This window comes from Periophthalmus magnuspinnatus, chromosome 19 (assembly GCF_009829125.3).
Source record: "Periophthalmus magnuspinnatus isolate fPerMag1 chromosome 19, fPerMag1.2.pri, whole genome shotgun sequence".
Classification (NCBI taxonomy): Eukaryota; Metazoa; Chordata; class Actinopteri; order Gobiiformes; family Gobiidae; genus Periophthalmus; species Periophthalmus magnuspinnatus.
In genome coordinates, this window is record NC_047144.1 from 2,170,011 (window position 1) to 2,185,578 (window position 15,568).

General features: G+C 41.9%; 3 protein-coding genes across 3 annotated transcripts in view; 2 read left to right on the top strand and 1 right to left on the bottom strand.

Moving 5' to 3' along the window:
* Nucleotides 1-1,889, top strand: part of cpxm2 (carboxypeptidase X (M14 family), member 2) — a 40,755-nt gene extending 38,866 nt beyond the window's left edge. The window contains exon 15 of the mRNA XM_033984408.2: nt 967-1,889. Within this exon, the coding sequence (XP_033840299.2) occupies nt 967-1,268 (302 nt within the window). The 3' untranslated portion in view covers nt 1,269-1,889. The remainder of the gene's footprint in view (nt 1-966) is intronic.
* Nucleotides 1-15,568, top strand: part of LOC117387594 (NACHT, LRR and PYD domains-containing protein 1a allele 5-like) — a 769,741-nt gene that overhangs the window by 655,182 nt on the left and 98,991 nt on the right. The window lies entirely within an intron of this gene.
* Nucleotides 6,282-13,961, bottom strand: LOC117387592 (G-protein coupled receptor 26-like). Its single transcript, XM_033985129.2, has 3 exons — nt 13,285-13,961; nt 10,929-11,042; nt 6,282-6,510 (listed from the first exon to the last, which is right to left on the bottom strand). The coding sequence occupies exons 1-3, from the start codon at nt 13,959-13,961 to the stop codon at nt 6,282-6,284; spliced, it is 1,020 nt and encodes a 339-aa protein (XP_033841020.2).

Genomic DNA, 15,568 nt, shown 5'->3' on the forward strand with positions numbered 1-15,568 from the left:
CGTGGGAGATTTTATATAATCCTGATGATCGCCAACAACTATAATCGCCGTTACATCACCTGAATGTCCAGAAAAAAAACACTTATTGCTCCCCTTATTGCTTTTTTTTTTTAATTAAAGATGTGCAGATGTGAAAAGTAACAGCATCCATGATTTTCCACTTCCCAAACACTGGACCAGATCTGTCACATTACAGTATTACATCTCCGTAGTGTCCATTATTTTGAGGCGGTGGTTTGGCAGGAAAAGAGAAATTCAAATCTGCAACTGGACAAAAGCTTTAGAGTGAAGACGTTTAGCTGCTCGTCCAAGTCTTTTCTTCAGTCCTGGTCAGTTTACTGCTGGACACGGCCTTATATCTGTCTGAAGGAAGAGCTAACTATACTGAAGCTAACACATCTGTTTGATTATAGTTTCTGTTTGTTTATGGTTTCTGTTTTGTAGTTTGTTTATTTGTAGTTTCTGTTTATAGTTTTTATTTGATTATAGTTTCTGTTTGATTGTAGTTTCAGTTTGTTTAGTTTCTTTTTATTTATAGTTTGTTTATGGTTTCTGTTTTATAGTTTATTTGTAGTTTCTGTTTGCTTATAGTTTCTGTTATACCCATAATGACCCCACACTGACCCTACACTTACCCTACATCGACCCCACTCTGATGCTACACTGACCCCACACTGACCCCATATTGACCCCACACTGACCCTACACTGACTCGCATTGACCCCACACTGACCCCACACCGACCCCACTCTGATGCTACACCGACCCCACTGTGACCCCACTCTGACTCCACACTGACCCCACTCTGACCCTACACTGACCCCACACTGGCCCCACACTGACCCTACACTGACTCTACACTGACTCTACACTGACCCCACTCTGACGCTACACTGACCCCTCACTGTGACCCCACTCTGACCCCTCACTGACCCCACTCTGACCCTCTCGTCCCTCTGCCCTCAGCCGCAGATGGAGATTACTGGCGCCTGCTGAACCCGGGGGAGTACCGCGTGTGGGCCCGGGCCGTGGGGTTCGGGCCCAGCTCCAGGAGGTGTGAGGTGGGCTACGACCCCACGCCCACCCCCTGCCACTTCACCCTCACCAGAACCAACCTGTCCCGCATCCGAGAAATCATGGAGCGCTTCAACAAGCAGCCAATCAGACTGAAGCACCTGCACGCGCCACGCAGCGACGGGCCAATCAGAGCCAGGAACCAGGAACAAGGACCAATCAGGGAGAGGGACGGGAGGGAGGGGCGGGACTAGGATCAGCCGGATCTGATCAAACGGGGAATAATTTAAACGCTCGACTCAGAGAAGAGAATTTTAATATACCAAAAAAAAAATTTAAAAAATAAATAAAAATGGAGTCCAGAACACAAACTTTACAAAGATGTGAGTCTGGGCGTGATTGACAGGTGGATCAGCCAATCAGAGACAGACATGGTGGAAAAAATAAAAGGAAATTTGAATTTTCTAGGTGGCGCCGTTGAGTCTTGGGGCAGGGGACATTGTCGTGATGCCAGTTTTATCCAATTTTTCGCCGAACCCGTTGATCCTACACCCAGTTTGGGACTTTTCACGCACGTTCAGGGGGCGAAAAATACGACGGAAGTGGCGGGAAAGAAATAAATAAAAAGAAATCGATGAAGAACAACGTCCCTCGCTGCCAAAAATATCACTGAAAAAAAAAAAGGCGGATTTCTGCAGAATCAGTGAGCGAAGTTTAAACTGTGAGGCGAGAGAAATGTCATTTTGTTTGTGAATCACAGGCGACCAATGAGCTTCTTCGTTTCACACGTGTCACGGAAATAAACGAATCTGATTGGACGATTATGTTTGGTTCTGTCTCGAGCCGCGACGGAGGAGCGTGACCAAACTGAATAAAAATACAGAGATTTTATTATTTTAAAATAGTTTCAAAATCATAAATCACAATTCAAATAATTTAAAAAGGATATTTTAATATAATTTTATTTTACTACAAAAAGTTGGACATTTTAAATACGTTTTGTTTGTTTTTTTAAACTGCACAGCGCAAATTTTCTAGTGAAGGGTCATCCACCTGCTTGTCACCATAGAGACATTATTATTTACCTGAAATATTCCGCAGTGTTTCATTTAATTTATTTATCCCCATGGAGAAACGCGGGCGACGCCACTGAGGCCAGTTACGCGTCGGATCTGTGGCGAGGCGATACGGTGCAATAAAAACACGTGTGATTGGATAAATGTTTGTTAGATAAGTTTAATGCTGTACTGCGGAACATTCCAGGCAGAGGAATAGCATCACAGTGACGGACCATCCACCGAAAAGTCCCATAGTGCGTCTTTAAAGGGGTTTTTGTAAAGAAAAGATGATAAATGTTTGTTTTTTTTCTGCACTTGGACGTTTGTGAATGTTTTTGACTCTGACCATTTCATGTGTCAAATGTTTTTTTATTTTTATTTTTTTTATTATTTTTACAAACTGGTAAAGAAATTAAATCTATATTAATATTGTTTTCTATAAATAAATATATTGTGCTTTGGTTTGTGCCTGGAGTCCGTTATTTAGACTCATGTTTCAGTAAAAGTCTTTATTTCCACTGAAGACGCTGAAACACGACACACGTGGAGCGAACACAAAACAAACTCCAAACATCTGGATTTAGGTGTTATATTTTTAAAAACAGTCTTTGCTTTTTCAGTTTTGGCCGTCGCTCACAGACGGTTTAAAGACGTGACAGAGTGTGACGTCACCACAGCTTCAGCTTCAGCTCCACGTGAAGCTCATCGAGGCCGGAGAAGTTACAGCGGAGAGTTTGGACCAAAAATTTAATGAAACATGAAATACATGAAACATTTAATTTAATAAATGTTTCATGTATTTCATGTCTTCTGTGAAAATGTAGAAAGAAAAAAAAATGAAAATGAATGAATCATTTCAGTAATAAACCAGGACTAAACCAGGTCTGAACCAGGACTAAACCAGGACTAAACCAGGACTAAACCAGGACTAAACCAGGGCCAAACCAGGTCTGAACCAGGACTAAATTCTAAAACTGCAGGATTTGCATTTTACTGAGCCTACTCCAGACCTAGTCCAGTCCAGGTCTAGTCCAGGTTTAGTCCAGGTCTAGTCTAGATTTAGTCTTGTTTCAGTTTTGATTAAATCCTGATTTAGTCCTGGTCGTGTCCAGGTTTGGTCCAGGTCTAGTTTTGGTCCCGGTCCAGGTCCGGTCCAGGTCCGGTCTCACCCTGGGGTCTGAAGTCCGTGTTGTACCGGCTGAGCTCCACAGGGGGCAGAGTAGAGCAGAGCCTGTGGTTTGACCTGAAAAATGTGAAACTGGGACGAGTTTATTTTTGTGACAAACATAAAAACACAAAGATAAAAACAGAGACAATTCACCTCATTTAAAAACTAAATCTATGTTTTATTTTGTGGATTTAAATGATCCTGAACATTCAACATCATTTTGGCTCCTTCATAAAAACCTGACCTACTTTGAAAGAGTTTTGAGTTTATTATTTTAGCAATATTTAGTCCAGGTCTAGTCCATGTTTGGTCCAGGTCTAGTCCAGGTCTACTACAGATTTAGTCCAGGTCTAGTTCAGGTCTTTTCAACGTCTAGCCCAAGTCTAGTCCAGGTCTACTGCAGACCTAATCCAGGTCTGGTCCAGGTTTAGTCCAGGTTTAGTCAAGGTCTGGTCCAGGTCTGGTCCAGGTCTGGTCCAGGTTTAGTCCAGGTCTGGTCCAGGTCTGGTCCAGGTTCAGTTCAGTCACAGGGATCTGAAGTGCTTTCTTTCTTTCTTTTCTTTATTTTTAAACATTTATTTATTATTATTTTAATGATGATTTAATAACATTTACACTACAGATTTTTTTTATTTATTTTCATTTTGTACATTTTAAACACACAGACATCAAATATATTAAATCAGATTTATGGAATTATGTAGTAAAGAAAAAAAAGTTAAATAATTCTACTAAATATTTTCGATAATGCAAAGGGAGGATTTGAATATAAAATAAAAATAGTTATTTCACTTTTATTTTTTCTTTGCTACATATTTCCATATATTTTACTTCATATATCTGATGTTTTCTGTTTGTATATAAAATGTAGAAAGGCGTAAAAATAAATTAAACAAAAAATAACACTTAACAAAAAGGCTAATTCATTTTTTAAATAAACTACAATTTATTCAATATCAATATTTCGACAAGTTCATGTTTTATTTCCCAAAAATTTCTACAAAACGACGTTATATTCTCTTTTCTACCATCGATTTTACAAACTCTTAGCAGCACCGACAATAGAACAATCCACACATTTAAACATTCTGGAGGTATTTCACTCTTCACTCATTTTAAAGAAGAAACTCAACATTTTAAAAAATAATAAATTACATTAAATTACATTCACAAAAAAATCCACAAAATGTACTCCGAGTATAACTTTGTGTCGGTTCAAAAAACAAAAAAAACAGCGTATAATAATTCAGTGTAAAACAGTTCAGTGAAGAAATGAAACGAACCTGCAGCAAAAATAAACAAATAGAAAAGTAAAAGTTGTTTAAGGCAGTATTTTGTGTTTTATTGGTGGATTTATTTTTGCTTAAAGAACAAATATTACTCATTATTTGTCCTGATATCGGCCTTTGCCACAGACTCCAGTCGAATGAAGCTAAATGAGGCTAGCAGTTATAGCAGCTAATGTGAATTCTGGCCACGAGTATCATAGCAACCAAAGAGCCAATCAGGAGCGAGGTTGTTGAAGGTGTCCATTTATATGAACAGTCCATGGCTCCTGACACATTCACAGTTGAGCTCCGACTCTGGGACCTGGACTTATGTCACAATCTGCTCAAAGGGAGTTAGCTCAGTGCGGCTTGTGTTAGCATGCTAGCAGAAAAGGTTGCTAACCCTAGTTGTTGTGTGGTTTTTCAAATGTAATTGTTTCTGTGCACAACAGAGCGGCCAGTTCCAGTCAGAGGGAGTTTGTGCGAACATTTCCGGCGTAATGTAATCTTTATGAGGCTGCTAATGCTAATGCTAATGCTAATGCTAACTTCTAACAGAACCTTAAATGTAACATAACAACAAAATGTTATTTGTTGTGAGGACGACCCAATTATTTTTAAGTGTAGATTATTTCAGTCAGTGTGTTTATTTAAATATTAGGCTCTGAACTTAGCGTTAGCATTAGCCGTGACACACACAGCTACACTGGAAATGTCCGTCCCTCTGATTGAAACTAGCTGCTAATGTTGTCAAAAGAGACAATTACAGTTGAAAAATCACACAACAGCTAGCGTAAGCAACCTTTTCTGCTAACATGCTAGCATGCTAACACAAGCTTGTATTGTAATGAAAGTGATTTGTCGACAAAAATGCTCAGATCTTGTTTTCTTAAAAACAGAACAGGAGAACTCCAGACTTTCACCTGTAGCTGTGACGCAACAATCCTGAGAAATTCAAAATGCTGCGTTGTTAAAACACGGTTAAAAGGGGAAAAGCATCATATCTGTTCTTTAAATTCAAGACAAAATCTAGGATTGACTTTCTGTTTCTTTAGAAAAATACAGAGTTTCATTTCAAGACAAAAGTGTGAAAGTTTGTGTTTTCATAAAACGCTACAGAAGCTGCTCTGGTTCATCATTTGGCACTTTGATCAAAATAAAATGGTTTTCTTTAAATCCTCTGTCTGAAATATGGTAATTAGGGATGCACCGATACGATACTGATATCAGCATCGATACTGAAAATTCAGAGGGTTCAGATATCGCTCCAAGATATCGGTTCAGTCGATATTCGGTTACAATTGAGATAAAAACATTTACTGGACAAAGTTTGGCCAAAACACACAAACGTTTCACCGCACGCTGTGAAGTTTGAAGGAAATAAACTGTATTTTCAGTCTCTGCTCTGGTATCGGTTGATATCGAGGATCAGCAGATACTTAAAGTCAAAGTATCGACATCGTTATCGAAAACAGAAAAACCTGGGTCGGTGCATCCCCAAACAAAAACATGAGGATCTGAAACTGCTCCGTGAAACTGATGATTAAAACAGAGGAAAGAGAGGAAGTCGATGTGCAGGATTTACGCACAAACACCCGGCTATTTATTTATCAGGGCAGTCCTGTGTGATGTCACGTAGTACTTGAAATCGCAGAGGCCACTGGGGGCAGCACACGCTCAGATTTAGACTTTTTTTTTATACCACAAAGCTTCAAATTTACCTGGTTGGCACAAAAAACGTGGCTTGGAACAGTCGATAACTCCGTTCCGTGTTCAGTCTGCGGCGGGGATCCTGTTGCCGTGGCGGTGGGGCGTCCCGTTGCCGCGGCGATGCGAGCTCGGTTTGAGGAGTCGGTTGAGGAGGTCGGCGCAGGTCTGTCTGTACTGGCGTCGGAGCAGAGAGTACACGAAGGGGTCGCAGGCGGCTTTACTGTAGAACAAGAGTTTAGAGAAGAGCGCCCAGCGGGGGGGTACGTGCGCGGCCGGGAACAGCTCCACCAGCCTGAGGACAGGGCACAGGTGGGGGTCAGAGCGCTGGAAGTAACAGCCACTAAAACACTGTGTCAGAGATTTTGTCAGCGAAATGTGAACAGACGCTGGAAGAAGTTCTCAGTTTAGTTATTCAAGTAAAAGTATCACATGAAAAAATCTATTTAAGTAAAAGTATTAAAGTACCTGCTTAAAAATGTACTTAAAGAGCAAAAAGTAAAAGTATTTGTTTCAGGTTTTCAGATCTATTAAAGCTTCAAATGTGGTGATTTTGATAAAGATTTGAGCTGAATTTTGTTTGTTTTTTCCAGCTGTTTTTGTTTATCAAATGTCAGCAGGTCTCAAACTATAATAAAAAATACTTTTACTTTTCAGTCCTGCAGTGGAATAGAAAGTACAGATACTGCTCTCAAATGTAGAGAAGTAAAAGTAAAAAGTATACATTTTAAATTCTACTTAAGTACCGTATTTTCCGGACCCTAAGTGTCACTTTTTTCATAGTTTGTCTGGGGGTGCGACTTATATGTGAAATTATTAAAATATATAATTCCACATCTTTGTTATTGTCACATTAAACCACACGAGGGCGCTCTAGACTTGTATTGTTTTTATTAAAAGTCGCCCAGGCCTTTCTGTGTGGAGTTTTTCATGTTTCTCCTCGTGTCTGGATGGGTTTCCTCCGGGTACTCCGGTTTCCCCCATCAACCAAAACATGAACGCCCTTCGAGACAACTGTTGTTGTGATTTTGGGCATTACAAAAATAAATGAATTGAATTATAACTTTCCTTTAAAAGATAAAATGTCTGTTCTTGGTCTCAGACTTTGTAAAATAAATTTCCCCCAAAAAATGCGACTTATATATGTTCTTTTCCTTCATTATTATTCACTATTATTACTTCAATATTTTTTGGCTGGTGCGACTTATACTCCGGAGCGACTTATACTCCAGAGCGACTTATGCTCCGGAGCGACTTATACTCCGGAGCGACTTATACTCCTGTACGACTTATACTCCGGAGCGACTTATACTCCTGTACGACTTATACTCCAGTGCGACTTATACTCCGGAGCGACTTATACTCCGGAGCGACTTATACTCCGGAGCGACTTATACTCCTGTACGACTTATACTCCAGAGCGACTTATACTCCAGAGCGACTTATACTCCAGAGCGACTTATACTCCGGAGCGACTTATACTCCGGAGCGACTTATACTCCGGAGCGACTTATACTCCGGAGCGACTTATACTCCGGAGCGACTTATACTCCAGAGCGACTTATACTCCAGAGCGACTTATACTCCTGTACGACTTATACTCCTGTACAACTTATACTCCAGAGCGACTTATACTCCAGAGCGACTTATACTCCGGAGCGACTTATACTCCAGAGCGACTTATACTCCAGAGCGACTTATACTCCTGTACGACTTATACTCCTGTACGACTTATACTCCTGTACGACTTATACTCCTGTACGACTTATACTCCTGTACGACTTATACTCCTGTACAACTTATACTCCAGAGCGACTTATACTCCAGAGCGACTTATTCTTCGGAAAATACAGTAATGTACAGATACCTAAAACAGCACTTTACTACTTTTACTTTGTTACGTAAATCTCTTATGTTTACTTTGTGAATCTGACAAACAAAAGTCCTCATAAAAACTAAAACTCTGGCTAAAAACACTAAAATGAATAAAAGTATCGATGTTGTTCATATAAATAGACGGAGGTTCGTTCTACTTTTCAATCCCAGAGCCTCAAAGCAGAACAAAAACAAACATTTTCTGGTTCATGAAAATGGATTTATTCAGATAAATTTGCCTGATTTTTGTGAACTTAAACAAAAACTCCACGACGAAAATGAAAAATAGTTTTAGTTCAAAGACTCGAGATGAAAGTGACGGCACAAAATATAAAACTACGTGCTTTTGGCGGCAGATTTTTGTGTTTTTATTGTTGGGGAAAAAAAAGCGTCTGTGTGACATTTTAAACCCTGTACGTCTGAACCGGAGTTTTTGGACAAATCACAATTAAATACAGCAGTGGGCGGGGACAGGGGGTGGGTGAAAACAGACATTTTCAGAGCACTGGAGCCATTTAAACAGTATGTCCCCTTTAATTTGACTGTCGTTTCAGGTTTTGTGCGATACTTGAGCCTCACGCAGCACATTTATGGAGATATTTCTGAGGAATTACAACAAAAAAAATGTTTTAAATTATCAAGATATTATCAAAAAATATGTACATTTAGTCGGTTGTTGTTAATAAATCGTACACACAGCACATCCCCCGCACCAGCGCGCTCTGAACCAAACATAATCCACACGACGACCCACGTTATTGGCCAGAAACGTCAAAGTCAAATAAAACCCATTAAAAACATTAGTGAAGTAATCTGCCCATAATCCACAGATTTACACCTGAGCCGAACCCAGATTATAAAACCGGACTGAACCAGGACTGAACCAGGACTGAACCAAGACTAAAACAAGACTAAACCAGGACTGAACCAGGACTAAACCAGGACTGAACCAGGACTGAACCAGGACTGAACCAGGACTGAACCAGGACTGAACCAGGACTGAACCAGGACTAGACCAGGACTAGACCAGGACTAGACCAGGACTAAAACAAAACTGAACCAGGACTGAACCAGGACTGAACCAGGACTAAACCAGGACTGAACCAGGACTAAAACAAAACTGAACCAGGACTGAACCAGGCCTACAGTAGAAATAAACCAAGACTAAGGCAGGTCTAAACCAGGACTAAACTCTTTTGGACTATGTGGTTAAACCAGGTATAAACCGGGAACTAAATTCTGTACAGGCCGCCACAGACTCGATACTCAATACTGATTTTGATCCCACGATGAAAATAAAAACACTATTAATTTATGTCTTTAATTATCTTAAATAAGACTGGTCCTAACTCTGGCTTAGGCAAAAAAAATCACTCTTTCTTTAGACAATATACAGTGATTTTACACATTACATGGTAGTACTTTGTGTTCTATTCCATGTGTGTTACATGTGTGTTACGTGTGTGTTACATGTGTGTTACGTGTTACATGTGTGTTACGTATGTTACATGTGTGTTACATGTGTGTTACATGTGTGTTACATGTTTCGTGTGTGTTACGTGTGTGTTACGTGTGTGTTACGTGTGTGTTACATGTTACATGTGTGTTACATGTTACATGTGTGTTACCTGTGTGTTATGTGTGTGTTACATGTGTGTTACATGTTACATGTGTTACATATGTGTTATGTGTGTGTTACATGTGTGTTACGTGTTACATGTGTGTTACGTGTTACATGTGTTTTACGTGTTACATGTGTGTTACGTATGTTACATGTGTGTTACATGTTACGTGAGTGTTACGTGTGTTACGTGTGTGTTACGTGTGTGTTACATGTGTGTTACATGTTACATGTGTGTTACGTATGTTACATGTGTGTTACATGTGTGTTACATGTGTGTTACATGTATGTTACATGTATGTTACGTGTTACATGTGTGTTACATGTGTTACATGTCACATGTGTGTTACATGTCACATAAACTCGTCTCTGTGTTTGATATTCGTGAAAAAACAGACACATCAGTATAAACAGATTCATAAGGTTCATCTCTGTCCTGTGATTGTGACAGTTTTAGTTTCAATAAATTAGCATCTTGTTTCAATACTAGTTTTAATATCGATTAGAATCTGACTTTTGAAAACCCTGTAGTAGTATTAATCGTAGTGTTATAGTAGTGTTAGTCGTAGTGTTATAGTAGTGTTAGTCGTAGTGTTATAGTAGTGTTAGTCGTAGTGTTATAGTAGTATTAGTCGTAGTGTTATAGTAGTATTAGTCGTAGTGTTATAGTATTAGTCGTAGTGTTATAGTAGTATTAGTCGTAGTGTTATAGTATTAGTCGTAGTGTTATAGTATTAGTCGTAGTGTTATAGTAGTATTAGTCGTAGTGTTATAGTATTAGTCGTAGTGTTATAGTATTAGTCGTAGTGTTATAGTAGTATTAGTCGTAGTGTTATAGTATTAGTCGTAGTGTTATAGTATTAGTCGTAGTGTTATAGTAGTATTAGTCGTAGTGTTATAGTATTAGTCGTAGTGTTATAGTATTAGTCGTAGTGTTATAGTATTAGTCGTAGTGTTATAGTAGTATTAGTCGTAGTGTTATAGTATTAGTCGTAGTGTTATAGTATTAGTCGTAGTGTTATAGTATTAGTCGTAGTGTTATAGTAGTATTAGTCGTAGTGTTATAGTATTAGTCGTAGTGTTATAGTAGTATTAGTCGTAGTGTTATAGTAGTGTTAGTCGTAGTGTTAGTCGTAGTGTTTTAGTAGTATTAGTCATAGTGTTATAGTAGTGTTATAGTATTAGTCGTAGTATTGTAGTATCTGTAGTATTTGTACCTGGTGATGACGTACGGAGTGAAGCAGATCATGAAGGTTCCGATGAAGGTGCTGATCTTCTTCGTGGCTCTCTGCTTCCTCCTCCTCTGCTCCTCCAGACAACGCTCACGCACACTGCAACACAAACACAACACAAACGCACACACACAACACAAATGCACACACACAACACAAACGCGCACAAACAACACAAACGCACAAACAACACAAACGCACAAACACAACGCAAACACACAAACAACGCAAACGCACAAACAGCAAATATGCACACACACAACACAAACGCACAAACACAACACAAACGCACAAACACAACACAAACATACAATCTTACAACGGAAGTCAAAGGATTTACTCTTTATAACCCACACCACAAGGTTGTTTTTTTTTTTGGTCTTAAATGTTCGTATTAACCCTCTACATGATCCTGGGGTTTTTATTTCACTATTGTGTCTGTAAATCAAGATATGAACATTAAAAACAGACAAATCAGGTCCTTCTTTCCCCGAGGTCGCTCCTGTTAGCGTTAGCAACAGGTTTAATTGACAGCGTTGCTAGGCGCCCACTCTTTGATAAAACAAATTGTGCGAGAAGGGGCATTACCTTCAACATCCTCGCTCCTGATTGGCTCTGTGGTTGCTATGATACTCGAGGTTGGAATTCTTACTATGGGACTGTATGTATTTTACTTCAGTTAATTTTAAGGTGTGTACTTTTTACTTTTACTTCAGTACATTTGAGAGAGTATCTGTACTTTCTAATCCACTGCATTTTTGAAAAGTAAAAGTATTTTTATCACACTTTGACACCTGCTGAAAAATCTTATACAAATAAAAACAGATTCAATTGTTTCTGTTGAACAAAACTCAGCTCAAATCTTTATCACAAACACATTTGAAGCTTTGTAAGACTCAAAATCTACACAAAGTACATTTTTAAACATGTACTTTAATACTTTTACTTCAGTAGATTTTTCCATCTGACACTTTTACTTTTACTTGAGTATTTTTTGCTCCAGTTTCTGTGACTAAACCGAGTCAAACCTTAAACATCGTGTAATTCAGACACATTTTGGCTCTTGTTTACGTTACGGTTGCTATGGTAACACACTGTACATGTGCCGCCGCGTCCAACCAGGAAGTAACACGACAAACTTCACCGAAAAGACAAATCTATAAAAGACGAGATGTTTTGTAAAGTATAAATATAACGACGTTCACTGAGTCTGAGAGAAAAGAGCAGAGTAAACTGTCACATCTCGACTTCAAACGCTGAGTTCCAGTCGTGTTTATGTTTGTTTAAATAAATACCAGGGAAAAACGCTCGGGATCATGGGAACTGGTGTTTTTTTAAAGAACAATTTCAGTCTGAATCACATGGATTTGTACAGAACAAAGAGATCAGTGTGATGAGACCAAGAGAACAACAGGAGCAGAGAGAGGAGAGGAGAGAGAGAGAGAGGAGAGGAGAGAGAGGAGAGGAGAGAGAGAGGAAAGAGCAGGGAGGAGAGGAAAGAGAGAGGAAAGAGGAGAGAGAGGAGAGGAAAGAGCAGAGAGAGGAGAGGAGAGAGCAGAGAGGAAAGAGCAGAGAGAGGAGAGGAAAGAGAGAGAGGAAAGAGCAGAGAGAGGAGAGGAGAGAGAGGAGAGGAGAGAGAAGAGGAGAGAGAGAGGAAAGAGCAGAGAGAGGAGAGGAGAGAGAAGAGAGAGGAGAGGAGAGAGAGAGGAAAGAGCAGAGAGAGGAGAGGACAGAGAGAGAGCGGAAAGAGCAGAGAGAGGAGAGGAGAGAGAGGAAAGAGCAGAGAGAGGAAAGAGCAGAGAGAGAGAGAGGAGAGAGAGAGGAGAGAGCAGGGAGGAGAGGAAAGAGAGAGAGAGGAAAGAGCAGAGAGAGGAGAGGAAAGAGCAGGGAGGAGAGGAAAGAGAGAGAGAGAGAGAGGAAAGAGCAGAGAGAGGAGAGGAGAGAGAGAGAGGAGAGAGAGAGGAAAGAGCAGAGAGAGGAAAGAGCAGAGAGAGAGAGAGGAGAGAGAGAGGAGAGAGCAGGGAGGAGAGGAAAGAGAGAGAGAGGAAAGAGCAGAGAGAGGAGAGGAGAGAGAGAGAGGAGAGAGAGAGGAAAGAGCAGAGAGAGGAGAGGAAAGAGAGAGAGGAAAGAGCAGAACTAAATCAGGACTAAACCAGGATTAAACCAGGACTAAACCAGGACTGAACTAGGACTAAACCAGGACTGAAACAGGACTGAAACAGGACTTTACCTGTAGTAAATTTACCTGTGTGTATTTACCTGTGTGTATTTACCTGTGTGTATTTCCTGTGTGTATTTACCTGTGTGTATTTACCTGTGTGTATTTACCTGTGTGTATTACCTGGGGTGAATGTCCACGAGCAGCACGAGCGTCTGCATGGTGATGACGTCGATCCTCTTACAGTGCACGCGCGCCACTTTGAGCACCTTGAGATACGTCACGCACAGCACCACGCACGAGAGCAGGAACGTGCACGCGTGGAACAGCACCGTGAACGCGACCAGCTGCGCGCGCCCGCTCACGTGCGCTCCGGGGCTCACCAGCAGCGTGCACGAGGCGAACACCCGGTGATACCCCACGAGCGACAGGCACGCGGCGGCCGTGGAGAAGGACGCGGAGTGTGTCCACGCGTAGCCGAGCACGAGCAGCGCGTCCCGGTGTCTCATCCTGGAGTGGTACCGTAACGGGAACACCACGGCCACCCACCGGTCGATGCTCAGCGCGGCCATGCTCAACATGGAGCTCGTGGATAAAAACGTCTCCAAAAAGCCCGCCGTTTGGCACAGCGCGTCTCCCCCCGGCTGCGCCGCGCTCACGACCCCCGCGAGCGTCAGCGGCATGTTGGACACGGACAGGAGCACGTTACAGCACGTCAGGTTCAGCGTGAACAGTCCCGGCGCTTGTCTGCGGATCTCCGGGTTGTACAAAAAGCAAACGAGAACCAGAACGTTGGACAATAAACTCACCACGATGATGACGACCATGAGTGCGCAAAACAGGATCTCCGCAACGTCCATCATGTGCCGCAAAAGCGCGCTCAGATCCCGCGGCTTCTCATGTCCAGAGTTTGGTCCAGTGTTTGGTCCAGTGTTTGGTCCAGTGTTTGGTCCAGTCTATCCAAGCCGGACCATGACATTAGACCATGACATCTTCTGCGCGCGCTGCTTCATCCTGATGCTTCTAGATCCAGAGCCGCTTCTTCCCACGTCCCAACCGCGATCACTCAAAAAGAAAAGCACCGCTCCTCTTCTTTACGCACATGTGTCCAAAAACAGAAATACAAAGGCCCGTTCTAAGTCCAGTCCGTGCGTAAAAGTGTCCGTGGCTCGTGTCTCCTGTGGACAGTCCGTGGACAGGTCTCTGCGCTCTGGTTTGGTCCAGCGGCTCTGTGCGCTCTGGCATCAGCCGCGCGTAACGCGCCCGGCTCACCGCGCGGGGGCTTTACGCACGTGGAGCGAAACAGGACTGAAACAGGGCTGAAACAGGGCTGAAACAGGACTGAAACAGGGCTGAAACAGGGCTGAAACAGGGCTGAAACATGACTGAAACATGACTGAAACATGACTGAAACAGGGCTGAAACAGGGCTGAAACAGGGCTGAAACATGACTGAAACAGGGCTGAAACAGGACTGAAACAGGGCTGAAACAGGGCTGAAACAGGACTGAAACAGGGCTGAAACAGGACTGAAACAGGGCTGAAACAGGACTGAAACAGGGCTGAAACAGGACTGAAAACTACAAAACAATTCTGTGAGTGAGATCACCTCTCCACAGATCTGACCTGTAACTAGGCCTGGCACTGTCCAGTTTGCCTCATGGACACAAATAAGTTTAATACTGTACTGTGGAACTTTCCAGGCAAAAGTTACACAGTGGAGCTTTAAAAATATGAAAAAAAAAAGATGAGAAAAACTGACATCTGACACAGGAGGACGGGAGGGCATCTGGCACACAGGACACAGACTTAGAGAATGAGAGACAGAGAGAGGGGAAGAGAGGAAAAGGGAAGGGAGGAGAGAAAGGGGGAGGAAAGAAAGGGAAGAGAAAGAGGGGAGGGAGAAAGAGGAGAGGGGAGAGAAAGAAGGGAGGGAAAGAGAGGGAAGAGAAATGGGAGAGATGGAGAGAGAGGAAGAGATAGGAGGGAGAGAGAGAAAGAGGGGAGGGAGAGAGAAAGAGGGCAATGAGAGAATGGGGAAGAGAGGGAGAGAGGAAAGAGGAAGGGGAGAGAGGGAATAGAAAGAGGGGAGGGAGAATGGAGAAGGCAAGGAGAGAGGGGGGAAGAGAGAAGAGAGTTAAGAAACAGGGGAGGGAGAGAGAGAGGAAGAGAGGGAGAAAGAGAGAGGAGAGAGAAAGGAAGGAAGGAGAAATGAAAGGGAGAGAGAGGGGAAGAGAGAAGAGAGAGAGAAAGAGGGGACGGAGCGAAAAATGGAAGGGGGGGAGAGAGAGAGAGAGAGAGGTGTGATAGAAAAAGGACAGTGAGGTAAAAAGAGGAGAAAGAGAATGACAAGGGAGATTGTTTAAGAGGGGATAAAGAGAGAAGAGAGAGAGAAGGAGAGAGTATGATGGGGAAGAAGAGATAGGAGGGAGAGTGGGGTATAGAGACAGCAGGGAGAAAGAAGAGAG

Coding starts and splice junctions, on each gene's coding strand:
- LOC117387592 (XM_033985129.2), bottom strand. CDS start 13,961: ATGGACGTTGCGGAGATCCTGTTTTGCGCACTCATGGTCGTCATCATC. Junction 11,043..13,284: donor CTCGTGGACATTCACCCCAG/GTAATACACACA, acceptor TTTGTGTTGCAG/TGTGCGTGAGCGTTGTCTGG. Junction 6,511..10,928: donor ACTCCGTACGTCATCACCAG/GTACAAATACTA, acceptor CCCTGTCCTCAG/GCTGGTGGAGCTGTTCCCGG.